This window comes from Embiotoca jacksoni, unplaced genomic scaffold (assembly GCF_022577435.1).
Source record: "Embiotoca jacksoni isolate LCO1_2020_lvr unplaced genomic scaffold, fEmbJac1.0.p SCAF_9, whole genome shotgun sequence".
Taxonomy (NCBI): Eukaryota; Metazoa; Chordata; class Actinopteri; family Embiotocidae; genus Embiotoca; species Embiotoca jacksoni.
The window spans coordinates 14,543,770-14,566,403 of record NW_027185447.1 but is presented as its reverse complement, the minus strand read 5'-3'; the positions used below and the strand labels follow the sequence as shown (position 1 = coordinate 14,566,403).

Sequence of the window (22,634 nt, the reverse complement as noted above, 5' to 3'; positions counted from 1 at the left end):
GTAATGATACATTTGAGAGGCAGGAACCAGATTTTAGCTTTTAGATTAAACAACTTGAATAACTGATTAACATTTAAAATTGCTACTCATTAATCTGGATTTAAACGATTACTAATTTAATGATTTTAGTATTCTCACAGTAGATTATCACAGATGAAATACAAACATTGAACCCGACGTGGGGGATGATTTCCAGAGTCAGACAGTAAAAACAAACCCTCTCCGTAAGCATTTCCTTTGAATATCCCTCCTGCTCTTCCTCTTCTTTGAATATGCATGTTCGTCTGACTTGTCTGTCACTTCCTTGACACTCGGCTTCTAGACTTGCAGATCTACGCGGTGACTCCAGTGTCAGACATCTCTGATGTGCCTCAGCTGGAACGTGTGCCTGAGAGGATCAAGAGTTTCTACCGCATAAACAATGTCAGCCGCTTCCACTATGACAGGCCTTTCCACAAGGGGCCCAAGGACCGCGAGAATGAGTTCAGGGTACGGTGAGCCAGCAGTGGCACACTCGGCCCAGTTCTGCCTCACAGTGAAGTGTGTTTGGCAAAAACACTAAATTCAGATCCAACACGGTTTAAAAACGTGACATGGATGCAACTCTGGGGAAACTGTGGTTTATTAATGCAGGTTTTTTTAAGATGTAACAAAGCGCTAAGGTGATGTAAGCAGCTGTAACACCCCCTAGTGGCCAAAGCAAAGGCCTTACAGTTTTTAAGCAGTGTTATCTTAAAATCCCCTAAATGCTTAGACGCAATAAATCTGGAGTATTTCTCTCCTCCATAACCAAGAACTGAAGATCAACTTTGAAGAAACATCATTTGTTTTTATTAATTAAGAATTTACTGGTTTGATCAGATTTGATCAGATTGATTTGGTTTTTAGCCACATCAGCATCGCATCGGGTCAAAGTGACACAAGCCCTCCATAATACAGTTACATAACCTCATATCATTTTTGAGACGTTTTTTCCTGGTATATTTTATCTGCTATAGGTATTAAATTGTAATTGTAATATCACATTCATATATGACTTGCTAGTTTAGGAGTGTATGTAATGGTATCTTATTCCCCTATTCCCATAGTCCTTGTCTGACCTGCAGGAACATTTGTCATAATCACAGAAAAATGATGTAATGTGTCAAGAGGAAAAGTTTTCAATTTCAAGAAAACAGCTAAATTAATCATAGGCACGCATAGCTTCCCACAAAATAAATAGAAATGTATTTTCTTAAAACCTGACAAACTTAAAATGACATATATAATGATTGAGATATTGAAAAAAGATGGTGGAATGCAATTAACGACATAATTTTCGTTTTGTACAGCTACAACCAGTGATTCATGTAATTGTCAGTTAAGCTGTCAATAGTTTATTAGTTGAAAGTGAGAAATCTGGTTATTCGTATTCCCTGCATACAGGATCACGACGGTATCCATGTTTCTGATCATTTGCACACACCTGTGTTTTTATTTTTCACCATCTCAGACGCTGTGGTCTGTACAAACAAATCATGTCCACAAACCTGGATCAGGCGTTTACATGTCACAGTATTCCGATTTCCGTCACAGAATCCAAAGTAGTACATCCAGGTGTCTTAAAGCCAGAATGCCAGTTTCTGAAACCAGCTTATGTATTCATGTGCAAACTATAACTAGAATTCTCCAAAAATCTGATTATAACCAGGAAACTTCACATGTAAACCCACTCACTGCTGTAACATAGAAATGCAGAATGTTCTCACATTTTGAGAAGCTACTGTTCTTTAGTTTCATATTTAATTATCAATAAATTTGCACAATTGTTAAACATTTCATCCCTAATGTTTTCGTTGTTGGTACTTTACTCGCCCTGAGTATGTAGTACAGCTAACAGTGCTAGAAAACTTACAACCTGCAGGGCTTTAGAGACTTGGACCAGGCATGATGGTGTAGTTTCCTCTGACACAGTGACCCAAATTTGAGATCAGACCTCGCATCTGACCCACATGATACTCGGCAACACTGTTTTGAGGTTGACGCAAGACAGCATAACCTCACATCTGTGCCTGCATGTTTTACAGAGTCTGTGGATTGAGAGAACAACCCTGATCCTCTCCCGTCCTCTCCCTGGGATCTCCCGCTGGGCGGAGGTGGAAAGGAGAGAAGTGGTGAGGAGCTCAAACATTCACCGCACTCACTCATCAAATATTACACTTACTATCTGATGAAGGATGTGTTTTCTCAAGCCCCTTTACTCCAGATCAGAATGACTTATGTATTGTTTCTTATATACACATGCTTCTACCCCATAATTTATCATAGCTTAGACTGAATATCTATGTTTGTTTTAAGGTGGAGGTGAGCCCTCTGGAGAATGCCATTTATGTGGTGGAGAATAAGACCCAGGAGCTGCGGACTTTGATCAGCCAGTACCAACACAGACAGCATCATGGCAACATCAACCCGCTCAGCATGTGCCTCAATGGCGTCATAGATGCTGCTGTGAACGGAGGCATCGCCAGATATCAGGAGGTACTGCTGCAGAGCAGCGGGTGGGAAAACTGTAAAAATGGTGAATGATGAATTCATGTTGCGTGAGATCTTCATCTTTTGAACCTTCCTCTACTACAGGCCTTCTTTGATAAGGACTACATCAGCAGTCACCCAGAGGATACAGAGAGGATCACGCATCTGAAGGATCTGATGCAGGAGCAGGTCCGACTCGACTTAAAAAAAGTTCAACATGTGTGCAGCTTCTAGGTAAATACACTCACATGATAACTAAAGAAACATCTTGTTCAGTGCTTTTTCTTCTGATGTCATCAACAGGTGCACATTCTCGGAGTGGGGCTGGCTGTTCACGAGAAGCTGGTGCATCCAGAGATGCGTCCTCTACACAAAAAGCTTGTAGATCAGTTCCACATGATGAGGACAGGTTTACACCATGTGAGTACACCCACATGTGACTCAAATTTTCATGTTTCTGTTTGAACTGGCATCTCTCTATAAACTGCACATAAAGATGGACAACATGTCATCACTTTGTCCTACTGTTAAAAAATGAAGCCTAAAGTACCTTTGAAATGGGCGCTAACATGTTGTGCTGGCGACGTCATTAGCAACCAGAATCGCACCCGGTGGAGACGCGGTATTGATGTTACGCTCCGGTAACTACTGCACAGACTCTGGTTGCCACCAGTGCAAGATTTCAGCATCAATTTCCGAGACATTTTGGCTTGTCTTTTATGGAACTGTTATAATGTCCATCTTTATGTAAAGTCTATGGCTCTTGTTGACAAACAGACACACTGCCTCTTTGGCAGACTGAGAGTTGTGCTGTGGGTTTTGCGCATCCACAGGTATGTTTAAATGGTGTAGTAATGTATGTTTATGTGAGTGTTTTAATGCATGTCTGAGCAGTGTAAATATTCAGAGTAGTATATGGTTGGCTCCCAGCAGGGTGTCCCCGGTGTGGATCGATTCGGCACCGCTGGCTGTCCAGGTGTCAACTCTCCGAGAGGCATCCTCTCTTCCCACAGCCACATGAGCCCTGAGAGTGTGCGCCTCATACACAGACACAGGTCAGTCAAACACACACACACACACACACACACACACACACACACACACACACACACACACACACACACACACAGGCACATCTGTAGCCACAGACAACATTTTTAACCACCTAAACTGTGCTGCATACCTACTCATATCTACCCAGCACTAACATTGACTTCGAGGAATGTTTAAACTTAAAAGATCTTTTCTTTGCATGCATCAATTGTCCAAACTGCTCATCAGAGAATGTGCACGTCCCACCAGGAGATTTGGGCTCATAAGATTGGTGCATTATACATAAAAACATTGCCCAAAGCAATTTTAATACTTAAACCTATTTTACAATGTAAACCTCAGATAGGCCTTTGACTTGAATCTCAAACGCTGCATGAACTGAACTCTTTAACTTCATCGCAAATGTGTAATCCTGCGGCAACAAAACAGAATCCATTAAAAGGTTTAAAGTTGGTATGTGAAATAATGCTGCACTGGTTCTTAAGGGAAAGATACACAAACACACGTGAATGAACACAGAGATACCTTTTTTTATTTTTTACATTGTCCAACATTATCTCTGTCCTGCAGCCCTCTGAACCTGCAGGGTTCGATCCGTCACTCATCCTCCTCCCTGTCCTCTCACACGTCGAGTGAGGCAGGAAACCTCGTCATAATGACCGACGGCCTGATGGGGGAGCACCCTGAGGAGGCATTACACATGCAGGTAGGATTTCAAAAAACAAAAATGATCTGTGGTCTGCATTATAAAGTGCAATTGGCATGAAATCTAATGTTTTTAGGATGTAAACCATTAATAATACTTACTTTTCTTGTTCCTGTATTAATGCACATACGATTTTATCATTAGTTTCCCCTCTGCTAGAAAACCTATAAAAGACAGATAAAGATGATTTGCTTTGAAAGTGCTTTGAGGATTTTTGAACATATTCTGGTTTGCAGCCGAGCCCCTCCTCCTCCAGCCTGAGCTCCATCCGCTCCAACTCTTCCCAGATTATCAACTCCGCTCCCTCAAGTGCCAGAGGTAAGTTACTCAGCTGCAGAAGTCTCACCTCAGATGGATCAAAGACTAAAAAGATAATTACTGTATCCTGACAGTCTCCCTGTATATCTATAAATATATTATGACTGTCACCAATCACAGCTGCCTTACACATATTTTTCTAAACCTTGAACACTACAAGATAACAAGACCTTCTAAATGCCTGCATTTTTAGGACAACAAAACATCTCCGTTAGATATAGTGAGGGTTGTTGAAAGGTTTCATGTCTTTTCTTTCTCCAGGCTCTCCGTCCTTGCCCGATAAGGCCAAACACAACCGAGAAGTGATGATACTGTTGCCGTCTCATCGTGAGAGGGTCAACAACTCCATGTACTACAACATGACAGAGAATGGACAGGTAGGACAGATATACAGTTTCATCAATGTATCAATCTGCAATACATACTAAAATGCGAATTCAATGGAATTAATGGGTATTGAATGTTACAAATATATTACGGTGTATATATAACATTTATTTTTTTGTTTGTCTTATTTTAAAAGCTTTTTTTTTTTTTCTTTCAGAACAACCACATGCAGCGTGCCTTACTTCAGCAAGTTAGCCCCTGTAAGCCCTGTGCGGACCCCCACATGAACCTACCAGAGAAAGGTAACTCACAAACAACGTGTAATATTACATGTACATGACATGTTTGCAGTGTGCTGACATGTTTTTTTTTCTCTCCCCTCCAGTCTTTCCCAACGCTGCCAGCAGCTGGAGTCTGGATGGAGAGAACAGGGAGCAGGTGTCCTACATGCCAGCTTCCACTGGAGGGGTGATCATGCCCCCTGTCCCACCCAGGTCCTTCCCACCAGGTACTGTCTTTTTTCACCTCGCAGTTTTTTCTGGCGGTAGGAGCGTGTAATAATATTTTAAACATATTTCATTGCTTAGCAGACGATTCATCTTCTACAGCAGCTGACGGTTTAGACTGAAGTGTAGTTGTAAAATCTGAGTTTGTGAAATTAAGACAGGCTTTAAAAACCTTTTTATTTTAACCAGAGTCCTTCTCCTCACTGATGAATTTAACTTCTCTTTGCAGGACATTTCCTGATGCACTGTGATGCGTTTCACCACCAGAACAGCGACCCTCCTCCAGCCCTGCCTGTCCGTTCTCTCAGAAAGGTACAGCCAAAAATTAAACATCATTCTGTTTGGTCAGATACCAACATTTTTACTTTACAACAGACAAGATAACATATCAGACAAACAGCTTTGCTAGAACTTTCGGTTTTGGAATATCATGCATATTTTCCAGTTTGAAATTTCAGTCATGCTTCATGATTTGTCTTCCGCTTTTGAAGCAGACTGAAGTGACGTAGAGTTTGATTGTTTGATGGTTTTACTATGTTCATGTTCAAATGGTAAACTGAATTTCAGACAGATCATAGTTCATGTAGTCCTCCCTCGTTTTGTCCTCCTCGTCCTCCTGCTTTTTTTTCTTTCACTGTCATCCTTTATATTTCGATTAACTTGGATACCTCATTGATATGATGCTGAAATGGAAACTCAGTGTTGGAAAACACATTTGAACATTTTCCATAGTAACCCTGCTTTTGATTCTCAAATTGTACACAGACAGACAGACAGACAGACAGACACACACACACACACACACACACACACACACACACACACACACACACACACACAGTGGAATGACAAATCCCAAAATGCCTGATGATTGAGTGTAGACTGCAGGCAAGTCATAATTACACCATATTCAATTGACTCAGTGTTTTAACTGTTCGGCATGACGAACTAGTCCGCTTTTTATTCCTTCTGCGGTTTTTATTTCCTGTATCTCTGACTGCATGTGATGGCAGCATGAGGAGTGCTGAAATTAAAGTTGTTGCTGTGACAACCATCGTCTCTCTCACCCTCTCCAGTCTCCTCTCCACCCGATCCCCGGCTCCCCCACCAGTCCTCAATCAGCTCTGGGGGGCAGTAACTCCACTCTGTCAGGTAGCGCCAGCAGCGGTGTTTCCTCTCTGAGTGAGAGTAACTTCGGAGGCCAGTATCCTGAACCTGGTCCCATCAGGAACGATGCCTTGGAGCCTCTCCCCAGTCACCTGTGGTCCCCGCCTGATGAGTACCTGGCCTCTCCTTACCTACACCTCCACTACGGCGGACCAGAAATCGACTCCATGGACCCAGTCCGCCCTTTCCACTACCGCAGCCCTGCCTCACACCCGCACACCCACCCACACCCTCACGCTCACGCCCACCCCGGGCTGGACGGCCACTCCCATGGACCGCCACCTCATCACCACGGCCCCACTCACGGGCCGCATCACATCCCCTACCGCAGGCCTCAGCCTCCAGCCGTGCCCCCCAAACCCTACTTGAGAGAGGGCTGCATCCCCGAGGAGGAGCTGACACCTCAGCCCATCCCGCTGCCCCGCAGGATCTTCCACTCCCCTCACGGCCATAGGGAGGACCAGGGGAAACACGCCTGGGAGCAGTGCATCAGCGAAGAGCACGAGGAGGCACAGTAATGAGGAGGCTTCAGCCAGATTTTTGTCAGACCTTTCTTCTCCTTGTCTTCTTCCCTTCATTTGCACTGAGTAAAAGGAGCAGTAATAGAGTCTGGTGAGAAGCAGGGGAGTGTGTTCAGTTGACTTTTTATGCTCTGGGTTTGAATTTCAGTGCAGTGAAGGAAAGAAAAGAAGGAGTTAACCTCAATGAAGCTACAGTTTGAGGCACAACTGCCGTCACTGCTCCGTGTGGCCTCCTAGATAGAATTAAAAGAAAAATATCTGTTGAACAATGACACAGATTAACTTTGTTCAAAAATTGATATTGATTGTACACAATTGTACAACTTGTCTGTGAGCATGTTTTTTCATTTGAGAATAATATGACAACAGTTTTGTGAAATATGACGACAATGATCATAACCAACATGATCCCAGGTGCAGTACAAGCTCTGAACACCCTTAACTTTGCTTTTCATGTCATTTTCACAACACAAGGAAACTACAGAAGTGACTTCTCTGCTTTAAATGCTTCATATATATGAATTCTTATTTTGATAAATTTGCTACATTATAGTGTTTTCAAAGGCTTATGTCCATTATGTTTCAAAACACTGTTAAGTGCTCCTTAATAGTGAATCATATCAAATGGCGCACTCTAATACGTGTTGCTGCCGGGCTGTCATACATCACAGGTCTCTAAGGTTGAACTTGCAGGCTCTCCTCTTGGACCGGCATCTCAAGGGACATGAACTTCAGTCACTGGCGATTTTCCCATCCGTACCATGCGTATGGAAACCTACGTGAATGTATTCAGATGAGATGTTCTACTTCTGTTGCACAATCTGCAATCTTAGGTTTTTTTTTTTGTTTAAGTGCTTTAAGTTCAGTCTCTGTTGAAGAAGTCTCTATTTGTCTCTTTTGTGTGACAAAGATATCTCGAGAGGAACGAGAGCAATTGGCCGACTGAGGGGAAACTGAGGACAATGACAGGTCCTGCACCTGTCAGCTTTCATGTTCACAGTGAATGAAGAACAAGGACTCTCCACTTCACACCTCAACCACCTTCTGGACACTCAGAACTAACACCAATAGAACTCTCTCTCTCTCTCTCTCCCTCCCTCTTTCTTTCTTTCTCTCTTTTTCCCTTCATATATTCCTTCTCTGTATGGTTGTTAGACCATGTTAAGCAGTGAGGACTGACCTGGACAGCTGCAGTGGCGTTGTGTTGCGTCTGATGACGGCTGACTGGCCGGTCGAGGAGCCCACACAGACAGCGTTGGAATCGCCTACCTGCCTTAAGTGCACTCAAATGCAGTTTGACCTCTCATCTGGACTATGAGAAGCTCATTTAGTGACAGCCATTCTCCTTTTCATTCTGTTCACTTATACGCTCCCTGAAGGAAAAAAAAAAAAAAAAGATATCTACCTACTGATGTTTTTGTATGGTTTCGTCCCGCTTTGGTTTCAGATTGTTGTTTGGTTTGTAGCGCTAATATTTCTTATTCTGCCTGCGGCTCTTTCTCAATCACCTTCTGTTGTTTGGAAAATGATGATGTTTTTCGGAAGAACGTTGAAGCGCAGACTGACGGAGACGTTGACTTTCATTTGTGGAGCAGAAGAACAGCGCTGTTTATTGTCATGTTGTGGGTTGGAAGGATATAGCTAATATTTTAAAAATTACTTGTTTTCCTGGTTGTTTTTTGCAGGTGGATGCTTTGTGTTACTGTACATCAAGTTGTCAGCTGACTAGACAACATCTATTTTTGTATGTGAGATCATCAGTTGTGTGAACATATTTCAGAATCCGTACCAAGACAGGAGGCCCGGGTACTGGGTTTTAAGGCTGTTGTACTTTGTATGGAGTTGAACCGAAGGTTATTAGATATATACAGTACGTGAGTATCTCTTGTGAGTTTGATTGCATTGAGAATAACTGGCGACTGAAGTGATACTCAAAATATAGGTACAATAGAATTTTTCAATGTAAATTCTGTTATTGTACATACAGCAGTATTGTGAAATATTTTTGAGAATTATTGCAGAAGCCCCAAAAAGGTTTAATGTTGTTATGTGTATATACATGTACTCCAGAGATCAATGTAATTGATAAATATCTATAATCAGTGTTTGGAAAAAGACAAATCCATTAGACTGTGGCTGTCTCCACCGTTCTTGACTATGAGTCTTCTCATATAAATACTTTATACACTTTTCAATGTGCTTTCCTGTACATATGGTGTTAGCATGAACAGTGTTTGGTTGTAAAAGTGGTTTTCCTACTCCCATAACTGCTGTGGTATGGAATTCATTAACAATGCCAAACATTAAAGACAATCTTTTATCAGCTCTAACTCTTCCTCACTTTCTCTTCTGCGATGGTTGAGTAGTTTATTGAGTCGACGGTAGAGGGCGCTGTTTGTCACTGAATTACCAGAGTGATGCTTAAAGTGGTCGGGATGCAGATACTTGTGCTATTTTCATTGCCGTGTGAGTGTGTTTGGAATGTGTGTGCGTAGATAACAGCATGTCACACCACCCTCGGGTCCGCCACAGATAAAGAAGTGACAGCTAAGGTCCCTGCTCTCATCAGCTCACACTTCATCCTGTCACTAACATCCCTGCTTCGATATTCACGTGCGACATATCTTGTCGTCTGTTGTGTGGTAAATGCAGCTGGGATTTAAGTTGCATTTGATCATTTATGGCAAACATAGCTCACACCGGAGTGAGTTGAATCATCTGTTAAGCTATGAACAAATCTTTCTTCGAATATTGCGAAGCAAAGACACGCAAATGACAGACGGATTGGTCCACCTAGTGAGACGGGAAGACACCAGTAATGTGGAGAAATAAATAGTGTGGGGGAGGGAGGGATGACCTGCCCGGTGAGGTCCCCCAGATGTTGGAACAGTCCATCTATTTCGGGGTTATACGGTCCAAGGTGGGCTAAATACGTTGACGGTAAGAAAGGTACAGGAGCTACTACCGTCGCTACCTCCTCCCCTCCCCCACCTCTGCAAGTGGATCGGTCCATCGACGTCCGAGGTCAGGCGGGAAATATTCAAATTAAGACCGGAAGAAGCTATCATGAAGATAAGGAATCAAAAATGCAAATGGTTAAGGGTCCCAAACGGTAAACAATGGAGCGGAAAAGATCAGAAAGTATAACAATAAAAAAAAAAATAATCTCGAGACTGATGCTACAAAATGTTGTAAGTTAAAAAAAAAAAAAATTATTCAAAAGTAACATTGCCGATACTAGTGTGAGCAAAAACGTAATTAATGTTAGCTGCAGTATTACAGGTGAAAGAAGAGGAGGCCGCTGCCGAGGAAGAGCCACATCCATACACAACAACCTGGCAGGTGATACTCCAGGTAATGCCATGATTTAGATAATTGAGCTTGATTTGTGTGAAGTAAATCAGATGACTTATCACAGCCTCTCAGTAAGTGCTCAGGCTTGGGTTTTAATGGTTTGTTTGGTAAAGCACAAATTTTGTGCAGCAATGAAATATGACCTGTGCTTCGATTTCAAATTCACTGTTTATTTATTTATTCATTTTTTTAAAAAAAATATTTTAGCTCCCTTTTGCTTCATTGAATTTAAAGAGCAAATTACGGCTCCTGTGTTAGGCTACTTTTCAACGCATCACAAACTGTTCGATTTTCACCTTAAAATTAATTAATCTTTAACAAAATTTCCAGAGGACCATCATCGTCTTAGAATACAAATCATTGAATTAACCATGAAACGGCCTCAGAAAAATTAAATCAAATGAATTCCCAAGTGAGGCTATTTCCAAATGTACACAGTATAAACAATATGTGAGATGCGCAGCGGTAGCAACACAGAGAATACTAGCAATTGTGTAAATGTCACGCATAGTGTTAGATTTGATGAGTTCGCAGATGTGCAGTTTAAGATTATACTCTCATTGACTTGCCAGGAACAGGTTGGACCCCTTTAACCTTCAAGAAACAACCTTAATTCTTTGTGGTCTAGATTCAACAAGGGGCTGGAAACATTCCTTTGAGATTTTGTTCCGTATTAACATGAGAGCATCACACGCTATCTTTAGATTAGTAGGCAGCACCATCGTGATGTGAATCTCCTGTTTCACCTCATCACGTAGGTGCTCTATTAGACGAAGATGTGATGACCGTGGAGGTCGTTTCAGTACAGAAACTTATTGTCATTTTCAAGAGGCCAGTCTGAGATGATACAAGCTTTGCGACATGGCTATGGTTGTGCTATCCTGCTTAAAAGCAGCCATTAGAAGATGGGTACACTGTGGTCATAAAGGGATGTGGTGTTTAAATAATGCTCAGTTGGTACTAAGAGCCCAAAAGTGTGCCAAGGAAACATCCCCACACCACGAGCAGCCTGAGTTGTTGATATAGGGCAAAAAGCTTTCATGTCTTTTACACCAAATTTGGACCCTAACAGCTGAATTTTGCAGCAGAACTAGAGACTAATCAGAACAGGCAATGTTTTTCCAATTTTCCATTGTGCAGTTTTGGTGAGTCTGTGCCTGCTGTAGCCTCAGTTTCCTGAGTGGTACCTGGTTTGGTCTTCTGTGCTGGAGCTCATCAGCTTTAAGGTTTGATGTGCCGCGAGATGCTGCTCTTCATACCTCGGTTGTAACGAGTGTTTTTTTTTTTGAGTCATTGCTTCCTTTCTATCAGCTCGAACCCGTCTGGCCATTCTTCTCTGACCTCTGCCATCAAAAAGGCATTTTCATCCAAAGAACCGCCACTCTCTTGATGTTATTTCTTTTTCAGACCAATGTCTATAAAGAGATGGTTGTGTGTGAAAATTCCAGAAGATCAGCAGTTTCTGAAATACTCGAACCAGCTAGTCTGGCACCAAAGACCATGTCATGTTTAAAGTCACTTAAATCACCTGTCTTCTCCGTCCTGATGCTTGCTTTGAACTTCAGTGGATCCTCTTGACTAAATGCATTTATATACCCAAATGAATTGAGTTTCTGCCACTTGATTGGCTGATTAGATATTTACTTTAATGAGCAGTTGAGTGGGTGCACCTAATGAAGTCAGGTGGCCAATTAGTGTATATTTCACATTAATGTGATGCGTCTATAAGTAGGATAGAGCTGATGAGGCCATCTGCATTCGGAGAGACACTGCTCTTGTGGGGTGATGTTTTGGTGAAGTTGTACCTCAATTTGTTTCTGATTAACAACCATATAAGGCTGCTGTTTCAAAATGAAAGAATATATTTATTAATCACTAGGAGTGGTATTAGTACTAGAAGAGCGCTGAATATTTTCTGACTGTATGAATGAGTTACGGTCAAAATCAGTAGGGAAGGCATGTACAAAGGCAGGTTGTGGCAAATACACCCCTACCACAACAAGCATGTGCAGGTCCAACATCAGGCACCATCATAGTTTAAGTTGGATTTCCTTCTGCATCAGGTAAATGAGCGCAATAAAAATGATCTTGAAAAAAACTGGAGAGGATTGGGATCTCAATTCTAAGCAAGAAAACCTTGATTTTATCCAGAATTGTGCAGCCCTTACTTAGTATACTGTTAAAGTCCTGTCATAAGTCCTTTAAGGATATTACAAAATATCAGACTCAGTTTTGTTTGAAAATATAGCATACATTAAAATATTGTCGGATTGAAAATAATTAGAATGAAACAATAACGATGGATGGATGGATGGATGGATGGATGGGTACATTTCGCTTCACATCCCATTGGACTTCAGCTGACAGACATTGAAGTTGAGATGCAGGCTGTGTGCTTGTCTCTGAAAATGAATGTCTTTGGTAACTGTGAGGAATGTGCTCTCTTAGTGTCTCGCATATCCGTGATGCAGTCACAAGAAGAAGAAAAAAAAAAGAGAAGTTTGGGATGAAAGGATCCTAGCTGCCTCTCCTGAGGATGATGATGCTGTGGTGCATGCTGATGCAGACACTGAAATTCATTGTTATAGCATCGCTGTGGAGCCTCACATTTTTTTTCCAGTTCTCTTCCTTTGTTTGTGCCTTTTTTTTTCTCCCACAAACTCCTCTGTCCTCAGAGCCTCACTGTATTTTGTCTTAAGGGACTTCCAAGGAGTGTACTCTCCACACCGAGCAGCATGTGCCTCTGTATCTGTGTTTGCACACTTAGATGCATGTCAGTGCTTCGCTGGGCGTGCATGCAGAGCTCTTTTCTCCTTTGTGAAGGAGACACATTCTGCAGTTATTGTTTGGGGCACAAGAGCACAATAATGTAAAAAGCGTTGTCTCATAAATTCTGGTAACAAATGACAAGCTGCCATCCAAGTGGGTGTTTGGGAGAAAACAAAAATAACCTTGCATCTTCTTGTGTACACTTTTTTCCCCCCCCTGAATATGTGCTCCTGTTCTGCTGCATTAATCTGATTCAAATGTGGGTCTACAAATGAAAAGGCCGAAGAGACGGATACATCCACCATATCAGGAACCAAAGACTTTTAATAATTGAGAAAAATACTAATAAATAAAGATTAACCAAGTTGCACATTCAAAATAAAATCCAACAAAACAGACATAACACTGAACAGTAAGGTACAGTACCAGAGCACAGATTATGTAAAAAAAAAAAAAAAATGAAACACCCCCCAGACATTTACAAATTTTCTTAAAAACTTCAAGAGACAAACATACATGTTGTATAAAAGCATCATACAGTAGAGCATTTGTCATCTGAGTATAATTTACAAATTTATTGAAGGATAAATACTTAGCTGATCTCTAACTTGAGATGCACATGTGAAAGCAGTTAAACATGTATCTCTCAGGTGAGGTTCCAGCCCTTTTTTTTTTTTTCTTTTTTTTTAGTGATCAATAACAGTGATGAGGTGACGATGAAAGCGGTCCATCAATTCATGGGAAACTCACAAATTATCTAGAATAACTTTTAATAGCTTTATCCACACCTCCATTGGTCTCGTCTCTGTTGGTGCGTCGTAGAAGAAAAAGTCAAGAGCATCTCTGCCAGCGGATATGGCTACATCAGGCGTTTGTGAACAGAACACTGCAGCTGTCCTTCATCTGACTCTCCGCACACGGAGCTCAGAGACTACATCAGTAGGGAGCGAACTTCTGTCTCTCTGGCTTTTTGATGCAGTTGGCTGAGGAGATTTTGGCTGTGTAGGCAGCCAGAGTGGTGTGGGAGGGCGCTGCAGTGACGGCCACGGCTTGGCCGGGGCTGGACAGAGTCAGAAAGGGGACGGACTTCATCCCCAGCAGCCCGGAGAGGGGCATGGCACCGTACGGAGTGCCCAGCATATGAGCCGGGGTCAGGCCGCCCACAGTGGCCAGGGTGGGGGCGGGGGAGGCAGCTGGGGATGCCGGCTGGGTGAAGGCCATGTTGAGGTCGACTGGGGTTGCCATGGTGGCTGCTTGGGCCGTGGATTTGGCTGTCTCTAAACTACGAGGGCAATGATAGGATGAGAAAGGATAAGGAGACATGGAGACAGGACAAGGAAGGAAGATTAGAGGATTATTCTGTTGCTGCAACACTGGGGGAAGTTTCTGGACCATTATTAAAGGGGAACTCCACCAATGTTACGTATCAAAGTCTGTTTGCAAGTCTTAAGGAGTATTACTGCATATGTGAAAAAAAGCATTGTGCGGCTCTGGAAGGAGTAGTGCAAAGTCTGATACATATTCTGAGGTGAGGTCACTTGAGTCAAATATGAAAATGAAAAACAGTCAGGGTGTGTTGAGTTAGCAATGTGCTTGTCAGACCCCTACAGCCTGTTCCTCTTTTCTGCTTGAGGCTCGTAGTGTTCTCATTTAACCGTGATGTTTTGCAAGTTTGACCCGGGGTCTTCTTTAAAAGCTCATATTTACATGATATAACTTGATTTTATTGCAATTGCATTGCTTGTAAACACGATTTTGAACCGATGTCATGTTTCAGAAGTCCACAACAACAAAAATATGCATTACTTCTATTTGTTCTGTAAAACACCTTTATTTAAAGTACATTTTTCTATTATGTATTTATTCTATGCACTACAACCCCTGCCACATTTTATTTTACTTTTTGGAAAGCCCAGTTTACACCAAAGATTTGAAACGAGTCGAAATTGTTGAAGAAGGTGCAAACAGTGTGAACTGGCTTGTCTCAGACTGACTCAACTCGGCTGACTTGTCAAATTGTAAGTGGGCAGTTTAGAATGTACGGCACAATAGTTTTTTTTTTTTTTTCTGCTTAATGTTGAAGAGACTACCTCTTCTAAACAACAGAACCTCTTCTGTCTCAAGTTCACGACATAAATTTGCACAAGCCCCCTGGTTATTCTGTTGAAACACCCTTGGGTGCTGCTAAATGTTTTTGACATTTCACCGCTACAAAAAATGTAACCGTTCCAAGTAACTCACGATTACTATTAGTGAAATTATTATTGGACATTTATTCAGTGTTTGATATATATATAGTTGTTTTTTTTTACCACTAAAATTGGTATTGGCAAAAATCCAGTATAGGTCAGGCTGTACTGGTGACCGCATTTGAGGGATCAGTGCAAACAATGTGTGTCTATATATACAGTATAAATATGTATAAAGACTATAAGCCAATATATTGATGTTGGAATTTTTTTAATATCAGCATGAGCCCCAGAAGCTAGTGTCGATTGGGCTTTAGTAACTATCTGTTATATCTATTTTTACACATGTAACCAAGGCGTCTGAAGGATGCAAGACAATGATAAAATAAAACCAATCTCGACAAACCACAAGAGTTAATGTGGAAAGGCTCTTTTGATTCCCTTTTTAGGAAACAAAATTATTGGCGAGTGGTTGTATAAATCATCGCTCCAATCTCCTCAGCCGTGTTTATTAAGAGACAGCTCTCTCTTTACCTCAAGGACTATCCAAACAAGAATTACTGCCATTACAGGATGTCAGATAAAATCAGAGATAAGATATTTCTTCTCTTAAATCTCAAAGAGAAAAGACTGATACATGGTTTCATTAAAAAAAAACTAAATAGGAAGTATATAAGCTCTTTATATGCATGTTTGCTTTTGTTCTTTTTACTCTGTTCATTGGTTTATTCTATTTGCATTCAGTATGATTAAATTCCGTTTTATTTGTATTCGCTACATTCAGGTGCTAGATTTATTCTGCAGCCTGTTCTTAAATTATTTACCCTAAGATTATGTCTTGTCTTGCAAAATGTTTTTATGTAAAACCTTGACCTGCAGAAGGTGTCAGAGCTGCACGGCATTAACTGAATTCCAACAAGACGCAGCTATACAACGCAGGGTACAAGCCAGCTTCTGCTCACTCCCTCAAGCACAATTACCAGCAGCACAAGGACATTGCTCATTATCACTTAAAGTTTCACCTTTTGACCCTTTTAAACCAATGCATTTCTCTCAGTCCCGCACTCGCAACCAATCATTAGACGGCAGTGCGTGTCACTGGGTCTTACCAGGAGGTAATGAGGTACTGGGCCAGGTTGATGCTGACTGGTGTTCCTGTGATGGTGACATGACGGTCACTCGTCCCGTCCAGCTGGCTGCCGATCTTGATCTGAGCTCCTGACACCTGCCTGATCTCGTTGATTTTCGTGCCCTGACGGCCAATTATCGAGCCGATCAGCTGCAGAAAATCAGAGGTGAGACGGATCGGTCAGTTTGATGCAGAAATGAATAACTGTAAAAGAAGAGTTCAATAAATCTTTTGACTGAACGCAGCTTTTCCCCTTTGCTTTGTCGATGAAAGTGGTTCTGACGAAAAGGGCAAAAGGCTGTGGAAACACTGGAAAAAAAAACAACAACTCTGCACTGCCGTTCAGCTGACTTTATGTAAACCACTTCAAATATTGCAATTACATTGTTTGTCTTCAGTGGACTGGTCATCCATCATGCATGTCAAATGCCCCCCCTCCCCCACCCTCAAGTCTTCCTTAATTGCTACTGCGTGCACACCGGTAAAAGAGATGAGAGAAGGCACATTTGCCTCTCATTAATCTGAGTGGCTAAAAGGTTATTGATTCCTCAGAGTGGTGATGACTTCCCAAACAAATCACTTCCCAAACACATGCCAGCTAGATGCATCTCTGCACTAATGGAAAACATAATGGGAAAATAACTCAAATATATGATATACAGTCCCATCGGCTTGAGTGTTCTCTCCGCGGAGAGCAGATTAGACAGTGACGCGAGTTTTATTGCATTCCAAACTACATTATCACTTTTGTTCTGCTTTCATTAGCCAACCTGGACCCCTGCCTATTAGCGACAATAGATATTTAGCAGAACCGGAGCTTGAGGCTGCGTACCAGCTCGAGTGCAGGGTGTCAGGGCTCAGGCGACAGGGTTATGCTGCCATATATATAACCAGTGGGCCAGACAGTGATGTAGTACTTGTAGTATGTGCGTGTGCTGGAAGTCTACCAGCGGCTGACGTATAGGTAGAAACGCACACATGCGGTGTTGTGCTGCACTTGTCCTCCCCGCATTTCACATTCCTTTCCTGAGAAGTAAGTGACCTGTTCCACAATGTCTGATCTGTCACACAGCGACCTGGTTGCTCCGCCTGGCTATTATTGGCTCAGCAGTATATTTAAGGGGAGGGGGGGCACAGAGAACAGCCAGCCTAAAGAGCAACTCCAGAGACAATGGTCACAACAGACTTCAAATCAGAGATAATGTCTCTACCCCGCTGAGAGCAAAAATCTCCGCTGGCCTTTTACACCAGCTGTCAAAAGATACCAGCTGTCAACAACTCGCCCACTTTGGTGTGTATGACCTCAGACGACAGCATTTCTGCATCAACAACCTCAAAGAATCTGAAAAAACAACAACTTTGAGCTAAGCAAAGTAGAGTTGAATAAATGACTCGGGAGGCATTTCAAGTAAGCTTCTTTTTTTTTTTTTTTCTTTGCGATTATTTTTTTCCGAAGAATTCCATTAACATTAACGCTGCACGGCGCTCCTGGTCCCCTACTGTACTGAAAGTGGCCTATATTTGGTTGAATTCCTGCTGAGGCAGTCATTTGAAAGGACACAGGAAGAGGAATGGCGAAGCTGATGCCATTTTTCTTGCGGATAAATCTTCCGTCTTCCGCAGAAGCACAGTGCACTGCTGACTGGGTGTAAGCAGTTTCTGAATGCGTCCGTGTGTGCGCACGAGTCTCCTTCAGCGTCCAGTATGTAAGCACAGGGCAGGATTGTGTGGTCGGAGTGTGTCCTGGCCTGAGGGGGAGGACAGAGGGCTGAGGGAGGCTCAGTCATGGCTGTAAGTCCTCTCTTCTGGAACAATGGCTGGAGCTTACAGCTGTCCCTGTCACGTATAGCACTGGACTCTCTCGTTCCTCTGATGCATTGTGCTGCTCGCTGTGTGGGGGTTTACTCAAGGAAAAAAAAAAAAAAGCCCTCGGGCATTTTAGAAATGTTGTTTAAGGGATGTGAAACATTTGAGTAATCAATCCAATTCTTGCTTGTTTTTTTTTCTCTCTCTTCCCTTTATTGTACAACAAACACAGCAAAGTGAAATCATTTTTTGTCTCTACCACTGTTTTTTAATTGCCGAAACTTGCAGCTGCGGGAGTATTTTGAACCGCCACACTGCTAAATACTCGCTAGTATTTACAGTATTACTCCGTGGTCAAAATAGCCCCCAACAAGATTTGATCCCATTTGAGTAAAGTAGTCTAAACACTACAGTACCCAGCTGTTTGACGAATTTAAACACCAGCCCTATCCTTTAATGTTCTGCGGAACATTTAATTTCTCGTGAATGGTTCTGGTTCTGGACATATGAGACGAAAATTAAATGGTAAATTATAAATGGCTTCATAATTTGTTTTACTTTCTCTCTTATTTCTTTTTTTTTTTTTTAATGGAAGTCAGAAAGAAGCAAATTGCTCCAACAAAAAGCCATCGTTTTCAGACCAAACCAGCCAACCCTCAACACTGGACTGATCATCTGACTAGAAATGTAGTCAGATTTGATTTTGAAATGAATCTCTGCACTGTGATTTCTGCTCTCAGATCGAAGAGACTGTTCATCAAACCCGGGCGGAGGCTAAATGAAGAGGGAAAGGATCTTTGTCTGTTTTCTTATTGGCTGTTTTCACAGCAGACAGCTTCTAAGTAGGTCAGGGAACATGAGAGGATTTACTGAACACTCATGGGAGTCACTCTAAGACATTGCAAACTGCAGCCCAGACAATAATGCGAAAGGATCCATATCGGCTCAAAATCCCTTTAACCTTGGGTTAGTCTGAGGTTGGAATAATGAGGATAATTAGCAAGTTGCCAACACGTCTCTCGTCTCTTTTGAAGTCACGCCAGACATCTTTTTGCAGTAGCAGCTATTCACCTGCTCCCGTGCTGTGTACATGAGATGAACACTGAAATCCTGTTTGTTTTTTTTCTTGTTGTTCAGATGGGAAAAACACTAACGACATACAGAAGCAGAAACCCAAAGTTATGAGTTGCTTTTCCTTACATCATTGGGAATAAGCAGCTCCTGAGATGTCTGAGAGTTTGAGTCCATCCCTGTTGAGAGAAAATACAAGCATCGACTGAATAAAATTGACATTTAAAGTGTTCATTCAACTTCTTTAGTCAGTGAAGCAATTCAAACCACCAGTGACGCACCTAAAGGAAAAAAAACTAAAACATTTCAGCAGAAAACTGCCAGATATAGTAAAGCAGTTCATTTCCATTTTAATGGACTGATATTTAACACAGCGCTTATTCTTTTCTTTCCCCCAGTTCTCTGACTCTGCTGAACATATCATTTCACATAATAGTTTCTCTCTCAGACTGGAAGATGTAAGAGAGCCATAAAGCCTCCTCTCCTCCCTCCTCACTGACACAAGCTCATAATCAGTACAGCTAATGACAGCGAGCCTTTACTCCTCACATCTGGGCAGGTTGAATATCTACGATGTGTTGCACGGAGGAAAAAGGCCGTCGTTGACCGTCAGAGAAATACATCAAGAAAACGGACTAATGTTAACATACCAGGCATGATAGTCGAAGCAGGCTGGGCAATGGGACTCAGGCCTTGCTGCATTGACAGCTGATGCAGCTTGGCCAGCTGTAAAACAAAGAGGAAGAACTTGAGAGTCAGAGTACACTAAACCGTAAACTCTTATATTAGATGGTAATACTCGAAGACATACCTCTGAGTGCGGAATGCCATATTGGTTTTGCAAAGTGTAGGCCTGAAAGAGGGCATCCTACATTAGATAAAGTAGAGTAATAAAACCATCACACACAGGCAATAAATCTGCAGCTTCCTAATGGAAGTCAATACATACTTGTTTGTCTGAAATAAAAAAAATAAAAAAGAATATAGAAAGCCAGAGGATCATATTTTCAACCAATAGTAAAAAACTCACTTTTTTTTTTAGTGGTTCTATCAATGCAGACATCCTAGTTCGGGTTTTGTTTGTCCGTGTTTAGAAATATCCTTTCCTGAGATTTCTACCTGAACCCCAATACAATGGAGGTCAAGGGAATTTTGCTTGTGGTGCTCACAGCATTACAATTGAACAGCAACATCTCTGTTGGGACATGTTACGCTGGCTAATCCACACACCTAATGTGCACAGTTTTTACAAGGACTGTTTCATCTGTACAAAGTCGTTTCACTTAAAAATGGCAGTAGACTGCTTTGTGAAACTGGCATAGTTTTTTTTTTTTTTTTAAATACATGCAGCTCTTGGATTTCTTCCCCTTTGTGTTCTTTTAATATTGGCTTTACATCCTCATTGTTTAAGTTTTCACAGTTCCCACTGCTAAATGTGTAAAAAAAACAGCAACAAATCAACCAATTTTTCTTTTGAATTTATTAAAACCCAATCTGTACAGAAATACTTCTTTGCCACAAACTGAGCTTGGTGACAAAACATGTAAAGAATGATGTAAAGAATATGAAAAGCCATTGTTTTTAATCAATGTTTTACAGTCAGGCTGTCTGAGACCTCTGATAGAAGGAAGTTATCATTGTAGCAGCTACAGAAGTTAAAACTGTTTATATGCATTATTAAGCTGGTAACAGTATTACACATGTTTTTGAGCTTATACAATTTTTGGAATGCTGTGAGCTACAGAAATTTCCTTTACCTTCATTGTATTTGGGTAACAGACACCTAAAAGCTCAAGTATCTCAAAACCAGGGCAAATAGCTAAAACTGCCTCCATGTCAGACCACGAGGGGTAAATGGAAAATACATTGGGTTTTTTTGTAATTCAGGTGCAATCGGGTTGCATGCAACGCAAAGTATACAATGTAGAAAATGTCAATCTTAGCAAGCTGTAAAGATGGTGTCTGATTAATTAATCTTAAATACAATAATGTCACCTTCAATATTTTACCAGAGCAAAGCTTCCTCTCTCTCCTATTTTCTGATGCTGACATCATATTCATCTCTACCTTCAATATCACCCAAACCCCCTCTTTATCCTAAATAATGCAGATACGCAGATGTTATAATTTTTCCTCTTCTAACCATCACTTCCCACCAACATCTAACTGTCTGTCTGTCAGTCTCTCTATCTATAGCTCTCTATAGCTCTATATATATTTCTCTCTCTCTCTCGCTATATATATATATACCCCTTTCTTTCTGTCTGTCTCTCTATATCTCTATCTAAATGACTAAATTTCAAAAGTCATCTCTCTAAGTATGTCTCCTTATATATCTCTCTGTATAGCTCTACATCTCTTTATATATTTGTAGCTTTTTTTTTATATACCTTTATATATCTATCTCTATATATCTATATCTTTCTGTCTATATGTCTAAATCTCTATTTCTCTCTCTCTCTCTCTCTCTCTCTCTCTCTCTCTCTCTCTCTATATATATATATATATATATATATATATATATATATAAATATATAAATATTAAAAGATATATATATTTCTCTCTGTATTTCTCTGTCTATCTTATCAATCCTATCTTATCTATCCATCCATCCATCTATCCTAATTAGAAAGGGTGATGCCTGTGCAGCCCTCCCTAGTTACAGTTATGGCCTGACCAGACAGCACTTAGCTTAACTCAATTCTGCCTGACGCCAGCAGTCTGGCTACTATTACCAGTCCATCCTATATGGTCATAAATTGGGGAGGGGAGCTCATCTTTACAATGTATCAATACATTAGAGCTTTATTTATACAAACAAACACACACACACACACAACAAATTCATTGCAATAATCCAACCATTTACAGCGTGAGTGATCTAAATTGCGAACTCTTTAGAAAACAATACCCGCAATTAAAAAAAAAAAATTTCAGTCTAGGGCTGTTTTATCAGAGGCTGTTGTTTCCATTCTGATATTATGACAGTATCTTCTATTGCTGTCATGGGAGGAATACTCCCAAAGCCGAAATGTTTCTGGTGCAGAGCTGGGCAGGACTAAAAGAGAGATGGCAGAGCTGTGGTGTGTGATGGCATCGTGTTTCAGGAGGGGTTATGGACAGGCTAGAACAATAGCTGCAGCTTATGTTCAGCTGTTGTTTTTAATGCCTCATGCCATATGATGGACTGTGTAACTTTGGACATA

The 22,634-nt window shown here is 41.3% G+C and overlaps 2 protein-coding genes across 5 annotated transcripts in view; one reads left to right on the top strand and one right to left on the bottom strand.

The window, feature by feature from the left end:
- Positions 1-9,439, top strand: part of LOC138193484 (dedicator of cytokinesis protein 3-like) — a 52,278-nt gene extending 42,839 nt beyond the window's left edge. The window contains exons 42-54 of one of the 3 annotated variants that reach the window (XM_069141585.1): positions 323-489; positions 2,067-2,153; positions 2,338-2,517; positions 2,617-2,700; positions 2,815-2,931; positions 3,445-3,566; positions 4,135-4,270; positions 4,507-4,588; positions 4,850-4,965; positions 5,133-5,217; positions 5,301-5,423; positions 5,651-5,733; positions 6,498-9,439. In XM_069141585.1, coding sequence (XP_068997686.1) covers positions 323-489; positions 2,067-2,153; positions 2,338-2,517; positions 2,617-2,700; positions 2,815-2,931; positions 3,445-3,566; positions 4,135-4,270; positions 4,507-4,588; positions 4,850-4,965; positions 5,133-5,217; positions 5,301-5,423; positions 5,651-5,733; positions 6,498-7,106 — 1,991 coding nt within the window. In that variant the 3' untranslated portion in view covers positions 7,107-9,439. Of the gene's footprint in view, positions 1-322; positions 490-2,066; positions 2,154-2,337; positions 2,518-2,616; positions 2,701-2,814; positions 2,932-3,423; positions 3,567-4,134; positions 4,271-4,506; positions 4,589-4,849; positions 4,966-5,132; positions 5,218-5,300; positions 5,424-5,650; positions 5,734-6,497 lie in introns of all 3 variants that reach the window. The other 2 variants (XM_069141584.1, XM_069141583.1) reach the window with 2 other exon arrangements.
- Positions 9,440-13,538: 4,099 nt separating this feature from the next.
- Positions 13,539-22,634, bottom strand: part of LOC138193098 (poly(rC)-binding protein 4-like) — a 36,161-nt gene continuing 27,065 nt past the window's right edge. Inside the window, exons 10-14 of one of the 2 annotated variants that reach the window (XM_069140907.1) lie at positions 20,239-20,280; positions 20,078-20,153; positions 19,557-19,606; positions 16,531-16,700; positions 13,539-14,514 (exon numbers count right to left, since the gene is read on the bottom strand). In XM_069140907.1, the coding sequence (XP_068997008.1) occupies positions 14,169-14,514; positions 16,531-16,700; positions 19,557-19,606; positions 20,078-20,153; positions 20,239-20,280 (684 nt within the window). In that variant the 3' untranslated portion in view covers positions 13,539-14,168. Of the gene's footprint in view, positions 14,515-16,530; positions 16,701-19,556; positions 19,607-20,077; positions 20,154-20,238; positions 20,296-22,634 lie in introns of both variants that reach the window. The other variant, XM_069140906.1, reaches the window with a different exon arrangement.